The 27621-nt window shown below is 45.1% G+C and overlaps 1 protein-coding gene and 1 pseudogene across 3 annotated transcripts in view; both read right to left on the bottom strand.

Annotated features, from left to right (window-relative positions):
• LOC120986628 overlaps positions 1-27621 on the bottom strand; it is a 163517-nt gene that overhangs the window by 44074 nt on the left and 91822 nt on the right. For all 3 annotated transcript variants that reach the window (XM_040415292.1, XM_040415294.1, XM_040415295.1), the window contains one exon: positions 10268-10350. In XM_040415292.1, coding sequence (XP_040271226.1) covers positions 10268-10350 — 83 coding nt within the window. The remainder of the gene's footprint in view (positions 1-10267; positions 10351-27621) is intronic.
• Positions 15790-16764, bottom strand: LOC120986768 (annotated as a pseudogene).

The following is a 27621-nucleotide window of genomic DNA, read 5'->3' as shown; positions in this document are numbered from 1 at the left end:
GAGACCCAGAAGTTGAACGGGGCCGAACCATCAGTCAGTACGTGGAGGGGTGTGCACAGGTACTGTTCCACCATGTTAGTGAAATGTTGCCTCCTGCTAACACGTTCCGTATCAGGTGGTGGTGCAGTTAGCTGTGGCGTGGTGACAAAACTTTTCCACATATCTGCCATGCTAACCCTGCCCTCAGAGGAGCTGGCCGTGACACAGCTGCATTGGCGACCTCTTGCTCCTCCTCTGCCGTCGCCTTGGGCTTCCACTGGTTCCCCTGTGACATTTGGGAATGCTCTCAGTAGCGCTTGTACTCGCGCATCTTCCTATCACGCTCCAGTGTAGGAAGTAAGGTGGGCACATTGTCTTTGTACCGGGGATCCAGCAGGGTGGCAACCCAGTAGTCCGCACACGTTAAAATGTGGGCAACTCTGCTGTCGTTGCGCAGGCACTGCAGCATGTAGTCGCTCATGTGTGCCAGGCTGCCCAGAGGTAAGGACAAGCTGTCCTCTGTGGGAGGCGTATCGTCATCGTCCTGTGTTTCCCCCCAGCCACGCACCAGTGATGGGCCCGAGCTGCTTTGGGTGCCACCGCACTGTGAACATGCTTAATCCTCATCCTCCTCCACCTCCTCCTCATCCTCGTCCTCCTCGTCCTCCAGTAGTGGGCCCTGTCTGGCCACATTTGTACCTGGCCTCTGGTGTTGCAAAAAACCTCCCTCTGAGTCACTTCAAAGAGACTGGCCTGAAAGTGCTAAAAATGACCCCTCTTCCTCCTCTTCCTCCTGGGCCACCTCCTCTTCCATCATCGCCCTAAGTGTTTTCTCAAGGAGACATAGAAGTGGTATTGTAACGCTGATAACGGCGTCATCGCCACTGGCCATGTTGGTGGAGTACTCGAAACAGCGCAACAGGGCACACAGGTCTCGCATGGAGGCCCAGTCATTGGTGGTGAAGTGGTGCTGTTCCGCAGTGCGACTGACCCGTGCGTGCTGCAGCTGAAACTCCACTATGGCCTGCTGCTGCTCGCACAGTCTGTCCAGCATGTGCAAGGTGGAGTTCCACTTGGTGGGCACATCGCATATGAGGCGGTGAGCGGGAAGGCCGAAGTTACGCTGTAGCGCAGACAGGCGTGCAGCAGCAGGGTGTGAACGCCGGAAGCGCGAACAGACGGCCCGCACTTTATGCAGCAGCTCTGACATGTCGGGGTAGTTGTGAATGAACTTCTGCACCACCAAATTCAGCACATGCGCCAGGCAAGGGATGTGCGTCAAACCGGCTAGTCCCAGAGCTGCAACGAGATTTTGCCCATTATCGCACACCACCAGGCCGGGCTTGAGGCTCACCGGCAGCAACCACTCGTCGTTCTGTTGTTCTATACCCCTCCACAACTCCTGTGCGGTGTGGGGCCTGTCCCCCAAACATATGAGTTTCAGAACGGCCTGCTGACGTTTACCCCGGGCTGTGCTGAAGTTGGTGGTGAAGGTGTGTGGCTGACTGGATGAGCAGGTGGAAGAAGAGGAGGAGGAAGCTGAGTAGGAGGAGGAGGAGACAGGAGGCAAAAAATGTTGCCCTGCGATACTTGTCGGTGGAAGGACGTGCGCCAAACAGCTCTCCGCCTGGGGCCCAGCCGCCACTACATTTACCCAGTGTGCAGTTAGGGAGATATAGCGTCCCTGGCTGTGCTTACTGGTCCACGTATCTGTGGTTAGGTGGACCTTGCCACAGATGGCGTTGCGCAGTGCACACTTGATTTTATCGGACACTTGGTTGTGCAGGGAAGGCACGGCTCTCTTGGAGAAGTAGTGCCGGCTGGGAACAACATACTGTGGGACAGCAAGCGACATGAGCTGTTTGAAGCTGTCTGTGTCCACCAGCCTAAATGACAGCATTTCATAGGCCAGTAGTTTAGAAATGCTGGCATTCAGGGCCAGGGATCGAGGGTGGCTAGGTGGGAATTTACGGTTTCTCTCAAATGTTTGTGAGATGGAGAGCTGAACGCTGCTGTGTGACATGGTTGAGATGCTTGGTGACGCAGGTGGTGGTGTTGGTGGTACATCCCATGTTTGCTGGGCGGCAGGTGCCAACGTTCCTCCAGAGGCGGAGGAAGAGGCAGAGGCGGCGGCAGCAGCAGAAGAGGTAGCAGGGGGAGCCTGAGTGACTTCTTTGTTTTTAAGGTGTTTACTCCACTGCAGTTCATGCTTTGCATGCAGGTGCCTGGTCATGCAGGTTGTGCTAAGGTTCAGAACGTTAATGCCTCGCTTCAGGCTCTGATGGCACAGCGTGCAAACCACTCGGGTCTTGTCGTCAGCACATTGTTTAAAGAAGTGCCATGCCAGGGAACTCCTTGAAGCTGCCTTTGGGGTGCTCGGTCCCAGGTGGCGGCGGTCAGTAGCAGGCGGAGTCTCTTGGCGGCGGGTGTTCTGATTTTGCCCACTGCTCCCTCTTTGTCTTTTGCTACGCTGTTGGCTCGGTCTCACCACTGCCTCTTCCTCCGAATTGTGAAAGTCAGTGGCACGACCTTCATTCCATGTGGGGTCTAGGACCTCATCGTCCCCTGCATCGTCTTCCACCCAGTCTTGATCCCTGACCTCCTGTTCAGTCTGCACACTGCAGAAAGACGCAGCAGTTGGCACCTGTGTTTCGTCATCATCAGAGACGTGCTGAGGTGGTATTCCCATGTCCTCATCATCAGGAAACATAAGTGGTTGTGCGTTAGTGCATTCTATCTCTTCCACCCCTGGGGAAGGGCTAGGTGGATGCCCTTGGGAAACCCTGGCAGCAGAGTCTTCAAACAGCATAAGAGACTGCTGCATAACTTGAGGCTCAGACAGTTTCCCTGATATGCATGGGGGTGATGTGACAGACTGATGGGCTTGGTTTTCATGCGCCATCTGTGCGCTTTCTGCAAAAGACTGGGTGGGAGATAATGTGAACGTGCTGGATGCACTGTCGGCCACCCAATTGACTAATGCCTGTACCTGCTCAGGCCTTACCATCCTTAGAACGGCATTGGGCCCCACCAAATATCCCTGTAAATTCTGGTGGCTACTGGGACCTGAGGTAGTTGGTACACTAGGACGTGTGGCTGTGGCAGAACGGCCACGTCCTCTCCCAGCACCAGAGGGTCCACTAACACCACCACGACCATGTCCACGTCCGCGTCCCTTACTAGTTGTTTTCCTCATTGTTACCGTTGACCACAATAAGAAAAATATTATTCGGGCCAATGTATTGAATTAAAATACAGGCCTTTTTTTTACAGACACCTAACACTGTCTGGCTATCTATTTAGGTACCGTATTACACTAATACAGGCACACTAGTAATGACAGATTTGGTTTAATATAAATGTGAGGCCTATTTTTTACGCGCTGTGTGACAGATATACCTTTAATCACAGAATTAGACTTGTATCTGCACTGTAGCGTGTGTGTTAAGTTTTTCAGAATGACACTATCAGCACCTTGAATCTAAGATATCCTTTTTGGGATAGATTTAAAGTAGGCCTGATATAGCAGAAACTACTAATTTTGAGAATGGCAAATTTGGGAATAGTTTTTCAACCCAGAACAAAAACTGTGCTTTTACGGTCACTAAATATAACTTGACCAGCTAAAACAGTACTGATTTGGAGGAATAGAAATGTCAGGCCTATTTTTTAGGCACTGGGTGACAGGCTCAACTTGCCCCTGATGTAGTATATGGCCAAAAAATAACCACACTATTGATGGTTAAATGCACTTGGGTGACACAGGCTCAGCCTGCACCTGATGTAGGATATAGCAAAAAATAACCACACTATTGATGGTTAAATGCACTTGGTGGTAGCTTGTGCTGGCTCACCACAAGCCACAAAATGGCCGCCGATCACCCCAGAAAAAAGTGATATAAAATCGCTCTGGGCAGCCTAAAAAAAGTGAGCAATTCAATATCAGCACTTCAATGATCCACAGCTGGAGATCGATCACAGAATGAAGTCTTTTGGAGGAGTTAATCTGCCTAATCTCGCCCTAACGTCGCAGCTGCAACCTCTCCCTACACTTGTATCAGCAGAGTGACGTGCAGCGCTACGTGACCCAAGCTTATATAGAGGCTGGGTCACATGCTGCACTGGCCAATCACAGCCATGCCAATAGTAGGCAAGGCTGTGATGGCCTCTTGCGGCAAGTAGTATGACGCTTGTTGATTGGCTGCTTTGCAGCCTTTCAAAAAGCGCCAAGAAAGCGCCGAACACCGAACCCGAACCCGGACTTTTACGAAAATGTTCGGGTTCGGGTCCGTGTCACGGACACCCCAAAATTCGGTACGAACCCGAACTATACAGTTCGGGTTCGCTCATCCCTATATACTGCCCCTGCCCGTAACAGCTACATCAGGTGTCAACTGTGGAGTCCGGCTTGTCACACAACAAGAATCGCAAGGATCAGGCCAAATTCTCTGCCACATGAGAGTACAAGGGTCTACTACAATGGTACTACAGTGACTGCACAACCAGCTACGGGACCAGGTGGGGGTTTAGCTTGTAGACAAGCAAAATGCTGGTTGAATTATTTTTTTTCATCCTAAATATGTAACATGCCTCACGATGGAGCAAAGGACAAGGAGAAGTCTTGGCAGAAGAAGAATGTGATAATTAGAGATAAGCGAATCAAAGCTGATGAAGTGGAATTCAATCCGAATTTACGGAAAAATTCAATTCACAATAAATGCTAATTTTCTCGCGCTTCCTGGTAACGAATTGCAATTTTTCCTAAAATGGTGGATAAAATGGCGGTTACACGTGTGAGGACATGGGGCAAGGAACTCTGGGCAGGCGGGATGACCCATAATGTCTGCCATGCATGCAGCCAATCAGCAGCAACTAGCCCTGTGATGTCACAGCCCATCTTGGATTCCGACATTGTACAGCTTTCTGTGTGCAGGGACAGACGTGCTGGCGCTAGGGAGAGTAATAAAGAAAACCTCATTGTGAAAAAAAAATATATATTTATAAGTGCAGGGAAAGGATAGGGAGGAATAATTTCACAGCATCTTAGTGCAGGGAGAGATGTCAGAAGGCGCTAGGGACAGTGCTAGAAACGCGATTTACAAGTGCAGGGAAAGATTATTTGGGGATTCAAATAGCCATTAGACAGCTCTGTCAGTCCAGTAATTTGTTCTTGGGCTGCAAGTGTTATGTTGAAAAGCCTTTAGTGGCTTATATCTGTGGAAAAAGAGAAATCTATACGCAGTTCACTTTGGCTGTTATTTGCGCTGAAATCATTTATTGGCCTATTTCAGTACAATACGAGAAATATTTATGCAGTTCACCTTTGCTGTTATTTGCACAAAAAGCGTGTATTGTCATATTTCAGTACTACAAGAGAAATATATATACACAGTTCACTTTCGCTGTTATTTGCGTTAAAAACGTTTATTGTAGTAATTCAGTACTACAAGAGAAGTATATACGCAAGTCACTGTTGCAGTAATTTGCGCTAAAACCAATGACCGTGTAATCTACCTCCAGCCACCTACTTACTTGTTTTTTCATGTACGCTGAATGCATAATTTTTGGGGCCTCGGAGGAATTCAACACCAGTGACGACAACGTGTTATCTAATTTCAACTATTATTATTAGGGTTTTGTTCAAGAGGGGGGATTTCGTTAGCCATGTTTTTAATCCAATTTTAAATGTTTAGTTCTTTTAAACTTATGTATTTGACCTGTATTTGTACTGGCCTGCAGTAAAATTAATACCCATTGACCGTGTACCGTATTTTTCACCCCATAAGATGCACTGTTTCTCCACCCAAAATGGGGGAAAAAATGCCCCTGTGTCTTATGGGGCGAATGCTGGCAGTTTTACATCGCTGGCTGGGACTGGGAGGAGGAGCTGGGGGTCGGCAATAGCGGTGGGGCGGTGCAGTCAGTGTACTATAGCCCCGCCCCGCCGCTCCGGTATACTAATATAACATGTCTTATTCAATTAATAGTTATTAAACATGCCCCCTCACTCCTAATAGTACCTTACATCCTAACCGCTTCAGTAGAATGCAGGCAGGCAGGCCGGGCGGGCGGCAGCGTAACTCCCTGATGTCACATGCCTGCGCCGCCTACTTTATGAATGAAGCAGGCGGCGCAGGCAAGTGACGTCAGTGAGTGATGCGCCGCCCACCCGGCCTGCCTGCGTTGTACTGAAGCGGTTAGGATGTACGGTACTAGTAGGAGTTGGGGGGCATGTGTAATAACTTTTAATTGAATAAGACATTATATTTGTATACTGGAGCGGCGGGGGGAGATCTGTGGATGACATTTTTATGGGGGACATCTGTGGATGGCACACTTATGGGCTGGGGGGGTCTGTGGAAGGCACTGGTATGGGCTGGGGGGGTCTGTGGATGGCACTGGTATGGGCTGGGGGGGTCTGTGGATGGCACATATATAACAGTGCCATCCACAGATCCCCCCTGTAACAGTGCCAGCCACAGATCCCCCTGTAACAGTGCAAGCCACAGATCCCCCCGTAACAGTGTCCGTCACAGATCCCCCCTCATAACAGTGTCAGTCATCCACAGATGTCCCCATAACAGTGTCCGTCATCCACAGATCCCCCCATAACAGTGTCCGTCATCCACAGATCCCCAGTAATAGTGCCATCCACAGATCACCATTAGTTCCAAATCCACCAAAAGCACACCTTTTGGTTAAAAAATTTTTTTTTCTTATTTTCCTCCCCAAAAACCTAGGTGCATCTTATGGGCCGATGTGTCTTATAGGGCGAAAAATACGGTAATCTACCTCCAGCCACATAATCACTTGATCTTTTCTGTCCGGTGAATGCCTAATGTTTGGGGCCTGTAGTCCAGTGGTCTACAGTAAAATTTGTATCCATTGACCGCATAATGTACCCCGAGCCACATAATCAGAATTTCTTTTATGTCAGGTGAATGCCTAATTTTTAAGGCCCATACTCCCGTGGCCTAAAATAAAAATGTTCTAGGCTCCAGCAGGGCACATTTCAGAGAGATTCCCTTAGACACATAAAAATGGCCCCTGATTAAAATACATATTTTGTGTGGGAATGTTTCCCAATGATCCCCCTCTGGTATGTCACTGTCCATGTTGTGGAACTATTTGTGCGCTTCTACTAAGTATTTGGTGGCTGCAAATATGAGCTGAAGGTTTTTCAGGTTCGCCTGCCATTACAGTGAATAGGGCCCGCCGCGTCGCTAACATTTGATTGAGTTTGCGAACCGTCCGGGTCAATGTTCGTCCATCACTATTAGCCACTTTAGATGCCGCAGTAGAGCTTAAGGTATCAATTAACACATTCCCACATATATTTGCCTATATGTATACATATGTAATAATGTTCATAATGCTTATAATTTCAAAAATGCGGTGGTCAAAACCCTGTTTTTTAGCCCTAAACTTAAGGTATACTGTATATATAAATAACCATATATAGCCACCCTAGATTTGAGATATAGCCACCCTAGATTTTACAGCAGAACTTGAGACATGAACTACGCCTCTGTAACATGTAGTACCCGCTGCTGCTGCTGGATCGTGGCTTGTCCCGGTCAGTACAGTGAGTGCACCATGAGCCCGAAACACAAGATAGGGGTGTAGCTACTCCGGCACCAGTGAAGGAAGCGCTGATCCTGAGTAGAGGCCGGACCCTGAACCACACCCCCCGACTCGCTGAGCGCTTCAGCGTGCTGTATATTTCCAAGAGTAAACACACTGCATCATGAGCACCCCGACGAGCTCTGCCCCTCCTGCAGACACTCCCCCCAAAAATAAAAAATAAACCTCCCCACATGTTGGCGCCAAAAAACTGTCACAAACACTAATATATATATATATATATATATATATATACACACACACAGTACAGACCAAAAGTTTGGACACACCTTCTCAAAACTATGAATCAACACATGTGGAATTATATACATAACAAAAAAGTGTGAAACAAGTGAAAATATGTCATATTCTAGGTTCTTCAAAGTAGCCACCTTTTGCTTTGATTACTGCTTTGCACACTCTTGGCATTCTCTTGATGAGCTTCAAGAGGTAGTCCCCTGAAATGGTCTTCCAACAGTCTTGAAGGAGTTCCCAGAGATGCTTAGCACTTGTTGGCCCTTTTGCCTTCACTCTGCGGTCCAGCTCACCCCAAACCATCTCGATTGGGTTCAGGTCTGGTGACTGTGGAGGCCACGTCATCTGGCGCAGCACCCCATCACTCTCCTTCATGGTCAAATAGCCCTTACTTTCAAAGTTTTCCCAATTTTTCGGCTGACTGACTGACCTTCATTTCTTAAAGTAATGATGGCCACTCGTTTTTCTTTACTTAGCTGCTTTTTTCTTGCCATAATACAAATTCTAACAGTCTATTCAGTAGGACTATCAGCTGTGTATCCACCTGACTTCTCCTCAACGCAACTGATGGTCCCAACCCCATTTATACGGCAAGAAATCCCACTTATTAAACCTGACAGGGCACACCTGTGAAGTGAAAACCATTTCAGGGGACTACCTCTTGAAGCTCATCAAGAGAATGCCAAGAGTGTGCAAAGCAGTAATCAAAGCAAAAGGTGGCTACTTTGAAGAACCTAGAATATGACATATTTTCAGTTGTTTCACACTTTTTTGTTATGTATATAATTCTACATGTGTTAATTCATAGTTTTGATGCCTTCAGTGTGAATCTACAATTTTCATAGTCATGGAAATAAAGAAAACTCTTTGAATGAGAAGGTGTGTCCAAACTTTTGGTCTGTACTGTATATATTAGTCTGTGTATCATTGTCCTGATGAAGGGGGTTATTCACTCCCTGAAACGCGTAGACAATAAAGATTTTGGAACTATACGACTTTGATGGTATCCTTGGTAGTGCCCACAGAAAAGGTTCATCTTGTTTCTTTTTACCCACGTCCGACTAAAGCTCCAGCACCCGTATTTTTGGGCGCAGGCAGGAACCCAGGCTGCAGCCAAGTCCCCGTGTGCTGGTCGGGATATATACCAGCAGGAGCCTGTATAGCTGTTGTGACTACCTCACAACAAACTCTGGTAAGCAAACTATATACTTGTATACGATAATACTTTCAAGCAACACCACATATAAGGCGCTGTCCTCGCTCTTTTTTTTTTCTTGCATTCATATATCAAGTTAGCAGTCAGAGATATTATCATCTGCTACCCTGTTTATTGTATGACACATGGATGCTGTTTTTCTAAACTTAAAAAAAAACTATGTGAAGATGCCTTAACTCGGCGTTTGAACTAGTATAACTAGTATTTCAGGTATTTTTGCTGAGATTTCCAATGCTACATCTATCTGGTTGGTAAATATGTTGTACGGTTTTGAGCCCACCCCCCCCCCCTTTCCCCAGCTCGCCGGCTGCCGGCTTCCTCACTGCACGTGCGGGAATACTGAACTCGTGCAGGCGCAGACAGGGCCAGCTGGAGAGCAAGGGCTCCAGCTTCCTATATACCTGCTGCATTTGCCCCCCTCTGATCGATCCAAGTATCTATATGACAGAGGTTTTCATCTTTGAATAGAGCTTAACAGGTTCCATATATAGGAGCTAAGTATCATCTTTATTTATATCTTTCATTTTTTCCGTTACTCCCTACGTCCATTATTTTCCATCACCTCCTGATGAGCTGCTGTATGCAGCTGAAACGCGTTGAGGTTGTTTTTTGTTTATACACAATTACATCTGTAGGTGTCCTTGTTTTCCCTGGATTTATTTATTTCCAATCCAGGTCTGTGAGTAGGGCTTCATTAGGGCAATAGAGAGACTTAGGTACGGGGGCAGGGTGTCTCCGCCATCATGAGACATCCCTGTGCACAGGATTTTAGATCTAGAGGGTTATCTAGGGAAAGACTTTTCCCACCCATTTACCTACTACCCCCAGTTTCCTAGTCAGCATTCTATTGACCCCACCTAAAAGTTTATCCTATCCATAGTAGGAGTTTTTTTGTTCAAAATATCCATCGTACTTAGGACATCACCTGAGCAAACTGTCTTTGCTCCATTACCCAGTCTAATAATAAAGGTATAGATTTTAGTAAGCACATCTAGCAGTTGTGATGCAGCGTGTCAAGAACTTAGATAGCATGTCATGATATTGTACTGAATTTATTTAATAAAAAGTTGGAGTTTTTAACCAGATCTATATGTCAGTATGTTATGTGTTTGACATGCATCTTTAACATCTTAGCATTTGATCATAAAAAGTAGGAATAATTTCATATAGTATGTTTCATCAGTGTAATGTTACCTCTCCACAAAGTTTACAGCTGATGTCTCCTCCAGTCATCTTCACACAACTCGTCCACGGCTTCACGTTCTTCTCACTTGTTTCTGTAAATGGAGAAGACTTCAGTTAAAGGGGTTATCCAATTTCAAGAACCCCCCCACACACGTGCCGGACCGCTCACTGGTAATATACTTACCCTACTTTACACTCCCGGCGCCGCTCCTGGTCCCCGCACAACCGCTGCTGCTTCTCCCTGCACACAGAAAAAAAATCCGGTGTTGGGGGAAGGGGGGACAGCCAATGGCAGGCATGGACGAGGACGAGCCTCCCTAACGTCACCCGCGTTGCTAGGGAGGCTCATCCCCGCCTGCCATTGGCTGCTCCCCCCCCCCCCCCCCGACACTGAATGTTTTCATCAGTGTACAGAGAGAAGCAGCAGCGCAGGTGCGGGACCAGGAACGGTGCTGGAAGCGGGGTAAGTAGGTTACCGATTAGGTATGTTACCGGTGATGCCTTTAATGTAAATATTTCCTCTGGGCTCAAATAATATATTTGTAAGGTATAGCACTTGCAATGTCCAGCCAAATTTGGTATGTAAAACTTGCTTTTTTTTTTTTATTGCCACATTTCATATTTCCTACATTTCAGCAAAGGGAGTTGGGTATTTGGTAAGGAATAATGGTGCCATCCATGTTGAGAAATACAGGCAGACACTGATCCATCGTGCAATACCATCCGGAAGGCGTTTCCGTGGCTCCAAATTTATTCTGCAGCAGGACAACAACTGATCTCCACATCATCCAGTCTGTCTGGGATTACATGGAGACAGAAGGATTGGAGCAAGCCTGCATCCACAGAAGATCTGAGGTTAATTCTCCAAGATGTCTGGAACAACCAGTGGCGTGCCTAGGGTGTTTGGCACCCGGGGCGAGTGCTTTCTATAGCACTCCCCCATACAAAATTGTACCCCATCACAGTAGTACTGCCCTCATTGTACAACCTTCACAGTAGTTTTTTACAGATGTATGCCCCCTCACAGTAGTTATGCCCACATTGTGCCCCCTTCACAGTAATAATCCCCATTGTGCCCCCTTCACAGTAATAATGCCCATTGTGCCCCCTTCACATTAATAATGTCTATTGTGCCCCCTTAATAGTAATGCCCACTGTGCTAGTAATGCCCTCTGTGCCAGTAATGCCCTCTGTGCCCCCTCCATAGTAAAAATCCCCATTGTGCCCCCTTCACAGTAATAATGCCCTCTGTGCCGCATTCATTATAGTAATGCCCTCTGGCTCTGTGCCTTCTCCATAGTAGAAATGCCCAATGTGCCCCCTTCACATTAGTAATGCCCTATGTGCCCCCTCCATAGTAATAAAGCGCTTATAAGCGCTTCTATCTGTATTAATGGAAGCGCTCATTGCTTCTGGCACCCCCCTGAGAGCCGGCACCAGGCGGCGTACCGCCCCCCCCCCCCACACGCCCCCCACCTTAGTACGCCACTGGGAACAATCTCCCTACCGATTTCCTTCACCAACTGTGTGCAAGTCTACTTAGAAGAACTGATACTGAAGGCAAAGGGCGGTCAAACTAAATAATGACAGGACTTAGAGGTCTCTTTTGTTCATTCATGTATTTTGTTAATTGATAAAAATAAACTATTATCCCTTTTATTTTAGCATTCCTACTTTGTAGCATTTTTTCCACACCTGCCTAACATGTGTGCACAGAACTAAATATACCAAATACTGTATATATAAAATAAAATGGTGTTGAATGTTTAATATTTTAGTTTTTTAGGTCAGAAACAAAATGTTAAACATTTATTTTTTACACTTTAGTTCCATTGGTTGGTAATAATTAGGGTGATAATTGTGTGTTGAATGGCCATGTGCTCCATTCTTTTATGCATTATATGTAGACATGGCTCCCATGCAGGGAAGATTTCCTATATTTTTATTTTGTATAATAGAAAAAAGTTACAGTTCCATTTTGATTGCATCGACTTTAACAATGTAACTCTTTAACTTTAGACTATGCCGACACAGAGTTACTTCCCGATGCATTCCACTGTGGCACGCATGATTGATTTCCATTTTTATGCACTTATCAACCCTCAGTGCATCCTGTTGTCCTTTTTGGTTTTAGGCAGTGATTGGCTGAGAGGGCTTTCTATGATATTTCCTGCACTTTGAGACTGAAGTCAGAAGCAGAGAGCAGTAGGGGCCCAGATCCTTCTACAGTCTACTGCACTAACATACAGTGGGATGCGAAAGTTTGGGCAACCTTGTTAATCGTCATGATTTTCCTGTATAAATCGTTGGTTGTTACGATAAAAAATGTCAGTTAAATATATCATATAGGAGACACACACAGTGATATCTGAGAGGTGAAATGAAGTTTATTGGATTATAGAAAGTGTGCTATAATTGTTTAAACACAATTAGGCAGGTGCATACATTTGGGCACTGTTGTTGTCATTTTATTGATTCCAAAACCTTTAGAACTAATTATTGGAACTCAAATTGGCTTGGTAAGCTCAGTGACCCCTGACCTACATACACAGGTGAATCCAATTATGAGAAAGAGTATTTAAGGGGGTCAATTGTAAGTTTCCCTCCTCTTTTAATTTTCTCTGAAGAGTAGCAACATGGGGGTCTCAAAACAACTCTCAAATGACCTGAAGACAAAGATTGTTCACCATCATGGTTTAGGGGAAGGATACAGAAAGCTGTCTCAGAGATTTCAGCCGTCTGTTTCCACAGTTAGGAACATATTGAGGAAATGGAAGACCACAGGCTCAGTTCAAGTTAAGGCTCGAAGTGGCAGACCAAGAAAAATCTCAGATAGACAGAAGCAACGAATGGTGAGAACAGTCAGAGTCAACCCACAGACCAGCACCAAAGACCTACAACATCATCTTGCTGCAGATGGAGTCACTGTGCATCGTTCAACCATTCGGCGCACTTTACACAAGGAGATGCTGTATGCGGGAGTGATGCAGAGGAAGCCTTTTCTCCACTTGAGGTTAGGCTAAAGCACATTTGGACAAGCCAGCTTCATTTTGGAATAAGGTGCTGTGGACTGATGAAACTAAAATTGAGTTATTTGGCCATAACAAGGGGCGTTATGCATGGAGGAAAAAGAACACAGCATTGCAAGAAAAACACCTGCTACCTACAGTAAAATATGGTGGTGGTTCCATCATGCTGTGGGGCTGGGTGGCCAGTGCAGGGACTGGGAATCTTGTCAAAGTTGAGGGACTCATGGATTCCACTCAGTATCAGCAGATTCTGGAGACCAATGTCCAGGAATCAGTGACAAAGCTGAAGCTGCACCGGGGCTGGATCTTTCAACAAGACAACGACCCTAAACACTGCTCAAAATCCACTAAGGCATTTATGCAGAGGAACAAGTACAACGTTCTGGAATGGCCATCTTAGTCCCCAGACCTGAATATAATTGAAAATCTGTGGTGTGACTTAAAGAGAGCTGTCCATGCTCGGAAGCCATCAAACCTGAATGAACTAAAGATGTTTTGTAAAAGAGGAATGGTCCAAAATACCTTCAACCAGAATCCAGACTCTCATTGGAACCTACAGGAAGCGTTTAGAGGCTGTAATTTCTGTAAAAGGAGGATCTACTAAATATTGATTTCATTTATTTTTTGTGGTGCCCAAATTTATGCACCTGCCTAATTCTGTTTAAACAATTATAGCACACTTTCTGTAAATCCAATAAACTTCATTTCACTTCTCAAATATCACTGTGTGTGTCTCCTATATGATATATTTAACTGACATTTTTTATCGTAACAACCAACGATTTATACAGGAAAATCATGACGATTAACAAGGTTGCCCAAACTTTCGCATCCCACTGTATACAAACATATAAAAACACATACAAAGTAATGGTTTGATAAAGGGCAAACTAATGTTATGAACCTGCCCTTACTGTGTGTGAAAATATCTACATGGAATAGAACAATGTGAGGAAGATGACTTGTTGACTCATGTGGTATCTATGGATCCATAAATGCCCAAGATTTTACTGACAACCTGACAGAAATAAGAAGAGTACGCAATAGTTTTCAACAGTCCCAGAAAGCAGGCTGAAGGAGGTGTGGGGTGAGTTACATAGTTAATACAGTTGAAAAAATACATAAGTCCATCAAGTTCAACCAAGGAGTTGACCACAAAGGGTTGGGGATGGGATAAAATTTGAGGAAATTTACCCCAAATCGGGTGGTTTGTTGCAATTTCTTGAGTATGTTGGAGGTCGAACCTGAGGGTTATGTTTAGAGATGAGTGAATTGAAGCTGACGAAGTGGAATTCAATCCGAATTTCAGGAAAAATGTGATTTGCACGGAATGCAAATTTTCTTACGCTTCGTGGTAATGAATCGCAATTTTTCCTAAAATGGCGTCTACACGTGTGAGGACATGGGGCAAAGAACTCTGGGAAGGCGGGATCACCCATAATGCCATGCATGCAGCAAGCCTTGTGATGTCACGGCCCTATAAATAGCCTCGGCCATCTTGGATTAAGACATTTTCCAGCGTTATGATTGCAGGAGCAGATGTGAGAAGGCGCTAGGGACAGTGATAGGAAAACTATTTATAAGTGCAGGGAAAGGATAGGGAGGAATCATTTCACAGCATCTTAGTGCATGGAGAGATGTCAGAAGGCGCTAGGGACAGTGATAGGAAAAACCTCATTGTGAAAAGAAAGCGATTTACAAGTGCAGGGAAAGATTATTTAGGGATACAAATAGCGATTAGACAGCTCTGTCATTCCAGCAATTTGTTCTTGTTATTGGGGTCCAAGTGCTATGTTAAAAAGCCTTTAGTAACTTATATCTCTGGAAAAAGAAAAATATATAAGCAGTTGACATCTGCAGTTATATGCAGTGAAAGAGTTTAGTGGCCTATTTCAGTACTAAAAAAAAAAAAAAATATATATATATATATATATATATATATATATATATATATATATATATATATATATACGCACTTTACTATTGCAGTTTTTTGTGTTGAAAGAGTTTAGTGGACTGTAATGAGCCCCTTGCTCGCTCTGGTCCACTCTCCCAGCACTCCCAGATTTCAGCCACAATGTCTGATTGTTCAGTCGTCGATGATCCGGGATTCGAACGCCAGCCACGTGCCATTTTAACTCCAGTGGTAATAGCGCAGAGCAGACACCAGGTAAACTGTATGTAAGTTCAAACAGAATCCACACTTTATTGAATGCACACAACACACTTTTAAACCCAACAGTTTGAACACTTCCCCCAAACAACCACTGGGAGCTTCAAACCTAAGACAGGACTGAGGACCCCCCACTGTGTAATATAATCAAGGTAACTTGGCTTAGTAGTCCAGGGACCCTGACACTGAGGACCCCCCACTGTGTAATATAATCAAGGTAACATGATTCAGTCTTCCAAGGACTATGACACTACTCCCCCCTGGGAAACAGTCCAACAGCCACAGTGGGACCCTCACCGGGTCAACTCGAGGATGTTGGAAAAGTAGTCTTAAGGTTCCACGTCCGTCTGCCGGGACTGACGTTTAAGGAAGCTCTGGGAAGGTTCACTGCTGTTAGATTTCTGACTGTATGTATTTGCAGGTGTACGGCTGGGGGAGCAGGATCTGCTTGCAAACCTGGACGATCCACGAGACTTGGACTTGCTGCGGGATCTGGAGTAGCTTCTCAATCTAGATCGAGTGTTTTTTTAGCGATCCTCAATCAGCTTTATTTTTCGACCACTACGATCCGTGCCGTCCAACTTAGCACTCTTCATATCACTGTAGGATACAAATTTCACAACCCCTTCATTTCTGTTACTCCTGTGTGCATCCACATATGTGACCTCTCGGGCCTTTCTCATGAAGTCCTTCAGATCCTGCCAGCTGACACGTGAGGAGAGGTATTCCACAATTATTCGATGCTCTGTGCATACTGGGGGTCCATACCTAGGTTCAGAACTATTTGACTGACGGTAGCCAAAGCGCATTGGGTAACGTCCTCCTCCACCACCCATCATGTCTCCTCTTCAATTTCTGGCGTGTTCAATTGTGACTCTTTCATTACACAGTTCTTTTCCATTTAGCTCGTATACTGCATCATCTGCATCTCTGTTGTCTTCAAATTCCACAAAACCAAATCCACTTTTCAAGTTAATTTCTCTAATACGCCCATATGCCTTAAAAAACTTCTCCACATCTCTTTCATGTGCATAAAGACTCATGCATGAGCCTCCCTATAAATACTCAGTAGCCACTCATTTCATCAATGACACTGCTGTTTCCCGAGAATGAAATGGCGGTCTCTGGGGCTTATGAGGAAGTTAAATGTCCCAAATCATTCCCCAAAAGTACATCTGAGGGTAACTCACGTAGTAACCCCACTCACACTTGTCGCGCCCCTGAGCCCCAATCTAAGTGGACTCAGGCAGTGGATAAATGTAGCACCTCGCCCCCTGCTACCCGGAATGCAACAGTCTGGCCGATTGGGGAAATATATGAGGCTGAATGAGGGTAATCGTAGCCCCAGAATCGTGTATTCCCTGGGCCAGCTGCCCATTAACCCATACTGCCTGACGATGGTGCTGCCGATTATCTCCGGCAGCAGCCTGGACAAAATCAGCCTCAAAAAGCTTGCCGCAATCTTCCTGAACATCTTGAGGGTTGGGCTCATGCTGGAAGCAATGAGCCGCCGGCCTGCGTGGACAAGCAGTCTCTCGGTATCTCGTGGATCGGGTAGGACAATATCGCTGCAGATGACCCGTTTGGTTACAGGTAAAGCACTTCGGTCCGGTAGGAGGGTTTGGTCGGGCTGAGGGTCTAGAGGCATCCCACTGAGGTAGAGGAGTTGTTTAGAGGCTGGTAAACTGGGCTGAGATAGTGGATGGCTCTCGCTTCCGCTTAACCTCCGAGACTCCAGATATTTATCGGCCAAAGTAGCCGCTTGCTGTATAGTCCGTGGCCGCTTATCTCGCACCCAACCCAGTACCATCAGAGGGGTGTGGACGGTCAAAGAACTGTTCCAAGAGGATCAGCTGAGTAATGTCCTCTATGGTATGAGAGTGGCTTCCCTGGTACCAACTCTTAAGGACCCACTGCAGGCGATGTGCACATTCCACGTAGGTTGTGTTGGCTTGTTTCCGGGATTCTCGAAACATAATCCGGCTGGCTTCAGGTGTAATGGCAAATCGGGCTAGCAGGGCTCCTTTTACCTTGTCATAATTCATAGCGTCCTTGTCCTCCATGGCCCGATACGCACCTGCGGCTTTGCCAGTTAAATTACTCACCAGAAAGGCGACCCAATCTTGGGACAGCACTTTATGTATCTGGCATAGTCTCTCAAAGTCCTGTAGGAACGCTTCAATTTCCTCCTCTCCTTCCTTAAATTGTTTGAATGCGTGAAAGGGCAACTTACGGACAGGCGCTGTATCTCTAGGTGTTGCATCCGATTGCCGCCGCATTTGCGCTATTTTCAACTCATGTTGCCGCTCTAGTTCACTCTCTTGTCACTCATCCTGCAGCTGGATGTCTCTAATGGCACTCAGTATGGCGGTCTCTGATGGGTTGGCACCATATAATGCCAACTAGTCTCAAACTCGTTGCTGAAACAAGTCTTCAACGGACTGAGGTCCAGCATCACCATCCCTCTGATCCATCTCGGCTAACTCACTGATCAGGGTGGCCTTGTTCTTTGTCCCAGCAGTCCCTCCTCGGCTCTCAAGTATGTGTTTCAGCGTGTCTCTCCTGCACGCTTCGTAGCTGGTCATTCCTTGTGGTGGTTTGGGATTGTCCCAGTAACTGGAGAGCTTATCCCACTGCTGCCACCAATGTAACCCTAAAACTGAGGACCCCCCACTGTGTAATATAATCAAGGTAACATGATTCAGTCTTCCAAGGACCATGACAGTGGACTATTTCAGTACACAAAGAACAAAAATATATACGCACTGCACTTTTGCAGTTATTTGTGGTGAAAGCATTTAGTGTCCTATTTCAGTACTAAAATAAAAATATATACGCACTTCACTGTTGCAGTTATCTGTGGTGATGTTTGTAAAGCCGCCGGAGGAGGTCAACATGGCCATACAGCCAGGTCCATAAATATTGGGACATCGACACAATTCTAACATTTTTGGCTCTATACACCACCACAATGGATTTGAAATGAAACTAACAAGATGTGCTTTAAATGCAGACCGTCAGCTTTAATTTAAAGGTATTTACATCCAAATCAGGTGAACGGTGTAGGAATTAAAACAGTTTGCATATGTGCCTCCCACTTGTTAAGGGACCAAAAGTAATGGGACAATTGGCTTCTCAGCCGTTCCATGGCCAGGTTTGTGTTATTCCCTCATTATCACAATTACAATGAGCAGATAAATGGTCTAGAGTTCATTTCAAGTGTGCTATTTGCATTTGGAATCTGTTGCTGTCAACTCTCAAGATGAGATCCAAAGAGATGTCAGTGAAGCAAGCCATCATTAGGTTGAAAAAACAAAACAAACCCATCAGAGAGATAGCAAAAACATTAGGCGTGGCCAAAACAACTGTTGTTTGGAACATTCTTAAAAAGAAGGAACGCACCGGTGAGCTCAGCAATACCAAAAGACCCGGAAGACCATGGAAAACAACTGTGGTGGATGACCGAAGAATTCTTTCCCTGGTGAAGACAATACCCTTCTTTCCCTGGTGAAGAAAATACCCCTCCTCCTGGAGAACACTCTCCAGGAGGTAGGTGTATGTGTGTCAAAGTCAACAATCAAGAGAAGACTTCACCAGAGTGAATACAGAGGGTTCACCACAAGATGTAAACCATTGGTGAGCCTCAAATAAAGGAAGACCAGATTAGAGTTTGACAAACGACATCTAAAAAAGCCTTCACAGTTCTGGAACAACATCCTATGGACAGATGAGACCAAGATCAACTTGAACCAGAGTGTTGGGAAGAGAAGAGTATGGAGAAGGAAAGGAACTGCTCATGATCCTAAGCATACCACCTCATCAGTGAAGCATGGAGGTGGTAGTGTCATGGTGTGGGCATGTATGGCTGTCAATGGAGCTGGTTCTCTTGTATTTATTGACTATGTGACTGCTGACAAAAGCAGGAGGATGAATTCTGAAGTGTTTCAGGCAATATTATCTGCTCATATTCACCCAAATGCTTCAGAACTCATTGGACGGCGCTTCACAGTGCAGATGGACAATGACCCAAAGCATACTGCAAAAGCATCCAAAGAGTTTTTTAAGGGAAAGAACTGGAATGTTATGCAATGGCCAAGTCAATCACCGGACCTGAATCCGATTGAGCATGCATTTCACTTGCTGAAGACAAAATTCCCCAAGAACAAGCAGGAACTAAAGACAGTTGCAGTAGAGGCCTGGCAGAGCATCACCAGGGATGAAACCCAGCGTCTGGTGATGTCTATGCGTTCCAGACTTCAGGCTGTAATTGACTGCAAAGGATTTGCAACCAATTATTAAAAAGTGAAAGTTTAATTTATGATTATTATTCTGTCCCATTACTTTTGGTCCCTTAACAAGTGGGAGGCACATATGCAAACTGTTGTAATTACTGCACCGTTCACCTGATCTGGATGTAAATACCCTCAAATTAAAGCTGACAGTCTGCAGTTATAGCACATCTTGTTCATTTCATTTCAAATCCATTGTGGTGGTGTATAGAGCCAAAAATGTTAGAATTGTGTCGATGTCCCAATATTTATGGACCTGACTGTATGTAGAATATGTGGGCAGAAAGTGAAGCATGGACAGGGTGCCAATGTTGGCACCACGGCCCTGCGTCAACATATGCGGCGTCACCATAAAGTGGCCTGGGAGAACCGTGGCTCCGATGTGGTTGTCCAGACTGCAGCAGCAACCACTGCATCACCCAGTGGCATGCCGCAACCGATTTCAGGCAGTCAAGGCTCCACCACCTCAGCCAAAGGGAGCTGTCTCACATTCCCATTGTCTGCTGGTCCTGATGATCCTGCTCCTCCTTCTCATCATCAGTCATTCCGTCAGCAATCGATCACCAAAGCAATTCCCAAGGAACAACAGTATGCGTGCACTCATCCAACGGCACAGAAGCTGAACGTGCTCCTGTCCAAGTTGCTAGTGTTGCAGTCCCTCCCTTTCAAAGTGGTGAACTTTGCACCTTTCAGAGAACTGATTGCTTGTGCCGAGCTGAGGTGAAGAGTCCCAAGCCTTTAGTGACTTATTTAGTTAAAAAAAACTAAATGTATTCAGCGTTCAGCGCTGCAGTTATATCTGGTAAAACCATTTGTGGCGTATTTCGGTAGACAAACAAAATTTCTTCTGCGTTCAGCGCTGCAGTTATATGTGGTAATGTCTTTAGTGGTGTATTTCAATAGAAAATGAAAAAATTTATTAGGCGTGAATGATATCATTCCACTGCTTCTTTTCCTGGAACAGATGCTGGCAAATCTGTCTCGTCAGGGGACTGGAGATGTGGAGCCTAGATCTCACGGCCACATGAGCCCTGTGGGGGCTGAACTGGAAGAGAGGGAGGAGGACACGGGAGCACAGGCAATGTGTAGTGAAATGGGTGGTTTTTCTACTCAGGTGAAAGGAGAGGAGGAGCAGGTCACTTGCACAATTGGGCCGCTGCATGTACACTTGCTTGTGCAGTGACAGCAGAATTTTTACCATTCGGCAGAGGGATGACTTCTGGCTCTCCACCTTGTTGGACCTTCGCTACCAGTCCAAAATAGGGGCCTTTATTAAACCCACTGAGATGGAGGACAAACTAACCTACTACAGAGACATCCTATGTAGTCAGTTGGCCGCTGCCTATCTGCGCCATCGTCCATCTTCTCACAGGTCTGACCGGGGGGCCCTCTGCACTCATGTTCCTCTGCCATGGCTGCTGGAGAGGGGTGGGGTGGCAGGAGCAGTAGCAGCTCCATCAGCAGCAGCCCGAGTCTAGAGTCGCTGATGAGCAGCTTTCTTCACCCGCATAGTGAATAAACTACTCACCAGCAGCGAGACATAGAGCAGAAACTGAAACAACAGGTGGTGGCATATTTGGAGTGCACCCTGCCAGCTGTCATTGAAGATCCGCTGGACTACTGGCAGCCAAACTAGATTTGTGGCCGCAACTGGCCGAGTTTGCCCTGGAAAAGCTGTCCTGCCCGGCCAGTAGTGTGGCATCAGAGCCGGTGTTTAGTGCTGCAGGGGCCATAGCTACCTCAAGAAGAACTCTCCTGTCTACCCAAAATGTAGAGAGACTGACCTTTGTCCAGATGAATCAGGCGTGGATCAGCCAGGATTTCCACCTGCCAATGCCTGATGCATCAGACTAGATAATCTATGGAGCCTCACCCAAACCTTGACAAAAGAGACCGGTTTCTTCTGACTACCTGCCTCAGCTACTATTCTGATGCTGCCACACATCTGCTGCCAAGTGGTCGTTCTTTCGCCCACCTTTGTCAGCGGTTACTGGTAGGGCCACCCACCTCCACACTATGTCACCTTGCCACTCTGTGGTCTCCTGATGCTCCTGCTACCATATCCATATTATGTCATTGTGCCACTCGGTGGCCTCCTCCAGACTCTGTCATTGTGCCACTTGGTCACCTTCTCCTGATGCTGCTGCCGCCGCCACCTCCATACTCTGTCATTGGGCCACTATGTGGACTTCTCATGCTGTTGCCACCCTCCCCACTTCATGACTGGGCGACTGTTTTGCCTTTCGGCCTGGCTGACAATCATTTATTTGACTCTTCTTCTGATCTGTCAGAAGGAAGGAAAAATGAGACGCACAACGAATCCTGTCTGTGTAGCAGCTGTAAGGCCTGTATGGTCCCATCAGAATTGGCTTATGATTTGATAGCCAAAAGCAGGAGTGGGTACAAAACACAGAAGACATGCAAATATTCCATTCACTTGTCATCTCTGTTTTGGATCCACTCCTGTTTTTTTGGTATTAGCAATACTGATGGATTATTGATCAAATGCTGACCGAGTTAAGACAGATGCTCCACAGACAGGATCCGTTTTTTGTGGGTTATTGTTTTGACGGATCAGAGGAAGGGCAAAATAATCAGTGACGTCAACACAAACTTACTGCTGACACCTTCTCCACTCTGTCGGGGGCTCTACTTGTATAAGCGTTTAATAGAACAGGTTCTGTAGACATCTATGTGGAATCCGCTGACGAGGGTTAAAAGGACTGCGCTTCTTCTTGGCTCCAACATCGACCTGTAAGGCTGAGTTCATACATGAGTTATTTGGTCAGTTTGTGCCCCGTGACTGCCCAAATAAGTGAAGTGTGCAGTGATTCTAATAGCGATGCCTGTCATCTGCATATAATACGGACTCACAGTATTATTTCACTACCATAGCAGACTCCCTATGCGTGTTACTGCAAGCTAAAGTGTTCTACACCGCTATAAATGCTCTCAGCAGCCAGGAAATAGATGTTTTTAACGTGACTTGCCACAAATAAATTTGGATCGAAGCAAATATTTTTTAAAAATTCGGCGAGGTTAGCATATAAAATGAGAATACTCGGACTAGGAGAAAATGTCTGTATGTGGGTAAGTAACTGGCTGAGTGATTATTAATGGGTGGTTATTAACGGTACACACTCAGATTGGGTCACTGTCACTAGTGGAGTACCTCAGGGGTCAGTATTGGGCCCTATTCTCTTCAATATATTTATTAATGATCTTGTAGAAAGCTTGCATAGTAAAATATCAATTTTCGCAGATGACACTAAACTGTGTAAAGTAATTAACACTGAAGAGGACAGTATACTGCTACAGAGGGATCTGGATAGATTGGAGGCTTGGGCAGAGAAGTGGCAGATGAGGGTTTAACACTGACAAATGTAAGGTTATGCACATGGGAAGGAATAATGCAAGTCACCCGTACATACTAAATGGTAAAACACTGGGTAACACTGACATGGAAAAGGATCTAGGAATTTTAATAAACAGCAAACTAAGCTGCAAAAACCAGTGTCAGGCAGCTGCTGCCAAGGCCAATAAGATAATAGGTTGCATCAAAAGGGGCATAGATGCCCGTGATAAAAACATAGTCCTAACACTTTACAAATCACTAGTCAGACCACACATGGAGTACTGTGTACAGTTCTGGGCTCCTGTGAACAAGGCAGACATAGCGGGGTTCAGAGAAGGGCAACTAAAGTAATAACTGGAATGGGGCAACTACAGTACCCTGAAAGATTATCAAAATTAGGGTTATTCACTTTAGAAAAAAGACGACTGAGGGGAGATCTAATTACTATGTATAAATATATCAGGGGTCAGTACAGAGATCTCTCCCATCATCTATTTATCCCCAGGACTGTGACGAGGGGACATCCTCTGCGTCTGGAGGAAAGAAGGTTTGTACACAAACATAGAAGAGGATTCTTTACGGTAAGAGCAGTGAGACTATGGAACTCTCTGCCTGAGGAGGTGGTGATGGTGAGTACAATAAAGGAATTCAAGAGGGGCCTGGATGTATTTCTGGAGCGTAATAATATTACAGGCTATAGCTACTAGAGAGGGGTCGTTGATCCAGGGAGTTATTCTGATGCCTGATTGGAGTCGGGATGGAATTTTTTATTCCCCTAAAGTGGGGAAAATTGGCTTCTACCTCACAGTTTTTTTTTTGCCTTCCTCTGGATCAACTTAACAGGCCGAACTGGATGGACAAATATCTTTTTTCGGCCTTATGTACTATGTTACTATGAACCGGCCGAATAGATTTTTTTAGAAATTCACTCATCTCTAGTTATGTCTTTGGGGTATTTTTTATTATTTTATTGTAATTATTTTTCAGCTAAAAATCCTTTTTACCTTTGGTATTTATTACTTTTATAAAGTTTGTCTTATACATGACTTCAGTTTCTCTGGTCAGACTGCTCTTCCGGCTTCTCGCTGAATTCCTCTAGAGGGGATGCTTTGTCAGCTCGATCTGTAGTCCTTATAGGGGGAGATTTATCCAACTGGTGTAAAGTAGAACTGACTAAGTTGCTTCCACCTTTCATTTTCCAAAGGAGCTGTAAAAATGAACGGTGGAATCTGATGGTTGCTATGGTCATCTAAGCCAGTACTACTTTACATCAGTTTGATAAATCTCCCCCCATCTATGTTCCTAACAGCTCATTTAGGTTATATTCTTATCAAACTGATTAGTGGACAAGTGTTCTTTCCTCTCGCTTCTAGGTTTCTTCAAATTAAATACACTTCTTAGCATACAGAGGAGAAGACCCTGTTGACATGGATCATATTTACACTTACCAGGTTCCTTTAATTTGGAAAAATATTTCAGCATATCTTCAATGATGTTCGGATTGTGCTTGTACAAAATTTGAATAAGCTCCTTCTTATCATCGTCATCCCAGTGTCTGATGATGTCATACAGACGTCTCATCATGGTCTTTGGATCTGATATGTACGTTATATGAATTTTCTCTAGTTCATTCAGCAGACCTTCATGATACAGATCATCTATAACTGGGAGCACATTTTGTATTCGTTCAATCAGATCTTCTCTGTGTTTGTCTATGAAATGATCTCCAGCTGTAGAGAGAAGAATACAAGGATCATACAGCGAGTGAGGATCACTGCTTTGCCTGAAGCCATTGTGGGGCGAATGACCGTTGGGACCATTACCATGACTGGTTGTATAGTTGGCCATATATGTCTTCATAGAGAAGTATACGGACATTGAGTAAACATTACAGCGGCCACACATTTATATGTGATGCCAGGGATATAGATGATTTATATCTCTAACATCATATGGTGTCAAAGTCTAATTCCAGACTTAGGGTTCATGGACATGACTGTGTTTTTTGTCCACATCCGATCCACATTTTTTGAGGGTTGGATGCAGTCCCATTCAATGGGGCCACAAAAGATGCAGTCAGCACACAGGGTGCTGTCCACATATGCTCCAATGTGCATTTTGTGGACCTCGTTTGCATGAGACCTAAAGTTGACCATTCAGTCACTGGTCAGTGACTGGAAATCCTCTACTAGACCAAGCCTAATCCTGTGCTGGTCATGACAAAATGATAACTAAACATGGCTGCCATGAGCAATCCAATAGTTTCTTCCACTTCAACTATCTCTACTGGTGGTGACAACAAATACTATAGCGCGGTCCACAAAAAAGTAACCCACATCCAATATCTCCACATCAAACTGAATAATAAATCTGTCTTAATTGTCCATAGCAACCAATCAGAGCTCAGCTTTCAGTTCCTACAGGGCTCTGAAAAAATGAAAGCTGAGCTCTGATTGGTTTCTCTGAACAACTAAGATAGATATACTATTAGGCAGTTTGATTTGAAGATATTGTAGACAGGCTTCTTTTTTGTGGGCCACCCCGTATATCTATTGCATGTATAGTGTGCTACTGATTGAGGAGGTCAGCCATGACAGCAGTAACATAAGGAAACAAGATTTTTGGGAGGATTCTACTTAATTGTAAATCAGTTTTAGGAGTGGCATAGGGAGCAGGGTAAGTATATTCCCTGTGAGGGGCCGGCACATGTGGGGGGGGTTTATTGAAATTGGATAACCCCTTTAATGTAAATATTTCCTCTGGGAGTTGGGTATTTGGTAAGGAATATTTCCTACATTTCAGCAAGGGAAGTTGGGTATTTGGTAAGGAATAATGGTGTCATCCATGCTAAGAAATACAGGCAGACACTGATCCATCATGGAATACCATCAGGAAGGCGTTTCCGTGGCTCCAAATTTATTCTGGACAACAACTCCAAATATCCAGCCAATGCCATTCCTGGAAGCGATTATATGGTCCCCAGAGAGCCCTGATCTCCACATCATCCAGTCTGTCTGGGATTACATGAAGAGACAGAAGGATTCGAGCAAGCCTGCATCCACAGAAGATCTGAGGTTAATTCTCCAAGATGTCTGGAACAACCTCCCTACCGATTTCCTTCACTAACTGTGTGCAAGTCTACTTAGAAGAACTGATACTGAAGGCAAAGGGCGGTCAAACTAAATAATGACAGGACTTAGAGGTCTCTTTTGTTCATTCATGTATTTTGTTAATTGATAAAAATAAACTATTATCCCTTTTATTTTAGCATTCCTACTTTGTAGCATTTCCAAACCTGCCTAACATGTTTGCACAGAACTAAATAAACCAAATACTGTATATTTAAAATAAAAAGGTGTTGAATGTTTAATATTTAAGTTTTTTAGATAAAAAAAGTTAAACTTTTTTTTTTACACTTTTTAGTTCCGTTGGTTGGTAATAATTAGGGTGATAATTGTGTGTTGAATGGCCATGTGCTCCATTATATAATGTATTATATGTAGTGTAAGGGATCGTCTCTTATTCGGGGGTCATTCTCACAGAATTATCTTAATAACCACTGGGTTTCAGGTCCAAACAGTGCGATTTATTTGACACTCTTCATACACAACATGGCATAAAACAAAAGCCTGCCCGTCTGGGCTCTACCTAAACATAATAAACATCATAACCCTAACTCAGCTATACGATAGCGTTCACACATGGAACCAGGTGCGGCTTACCCCAGACATACAGTCCACCAGCCCTCAGGCTGTAACAAATGCAGTACCTTTGGAGGGGGTTGTGGTCTAGCAGTCCTCCCGACTCTGACCTTTCAATGCTTGTTCCCAGGTGTCGCTGAGTCCCCCAACGTCCAGGCTATTGCCTAGCCTCATGGCCCCTCAGCCTTGCCTAGCTGAGACCACACTGACAGAGCCTCACCAGGCCTCTGTCTGCACACTCTCCAGAGTGAGACCCACCCAGGATCCAGTAGCAGGATTAAATAGGATCCCTGGACATGAGCATGGCCTAAGTCCCGGACTGGAACCTGGGGAAACAACACCTCAATGTTCACATTGCCACAGTAGACATGGCTCCCATGCAGGGAAGATTTCCTATATTTTGTATAATGAAAAAAGTTACAGTTCCATTTCGATTGCATCGGCATTAACAATGTAACACTAACTTTAGACTATGCCGACACAGAGTTACTTCCCGATGCATTCCACTGTGGCACGCATGATTGATTTCCATTTTTATGTACGTATCAACCCTCAGTGCATCCTGTTGTCCTTTTTGGTTTTAGGCAGTGATTGGCTGAGAGGGCTTTCTATGATATTTCCTGCACTTTGAGACTGAAGTCAGAAGCAGAGAGCAGTAGGGGCCCAGATCCTTCTACAGTCTACTGCACTAACATATACAAACATACAAAAACACATACAAAGTAATGGTTTGATAAAGGGCAAACTAATGTTATGAATAGTGATAGACGAACATTGGCCGGGACAATTTGTGAACACGTGTTCACAATCAAATAT

This window comes from Bufo bufo, chromosome 1 (genome assembly GCF_905171765.1).
Source record: "Bufo bufo chromosome 1, aBufBuf1.1, whole genome shotgun sequence".
NCBI lineage: Eukaryota > Metazoa > Chordata > Amphibia > Anura > Bufonidae > Bufo > Bufo bufo.
Note: the sequence above shows the minus strand (reverse complement) of the source record. Positions and strands in the feature narration are given on the sequence as shown.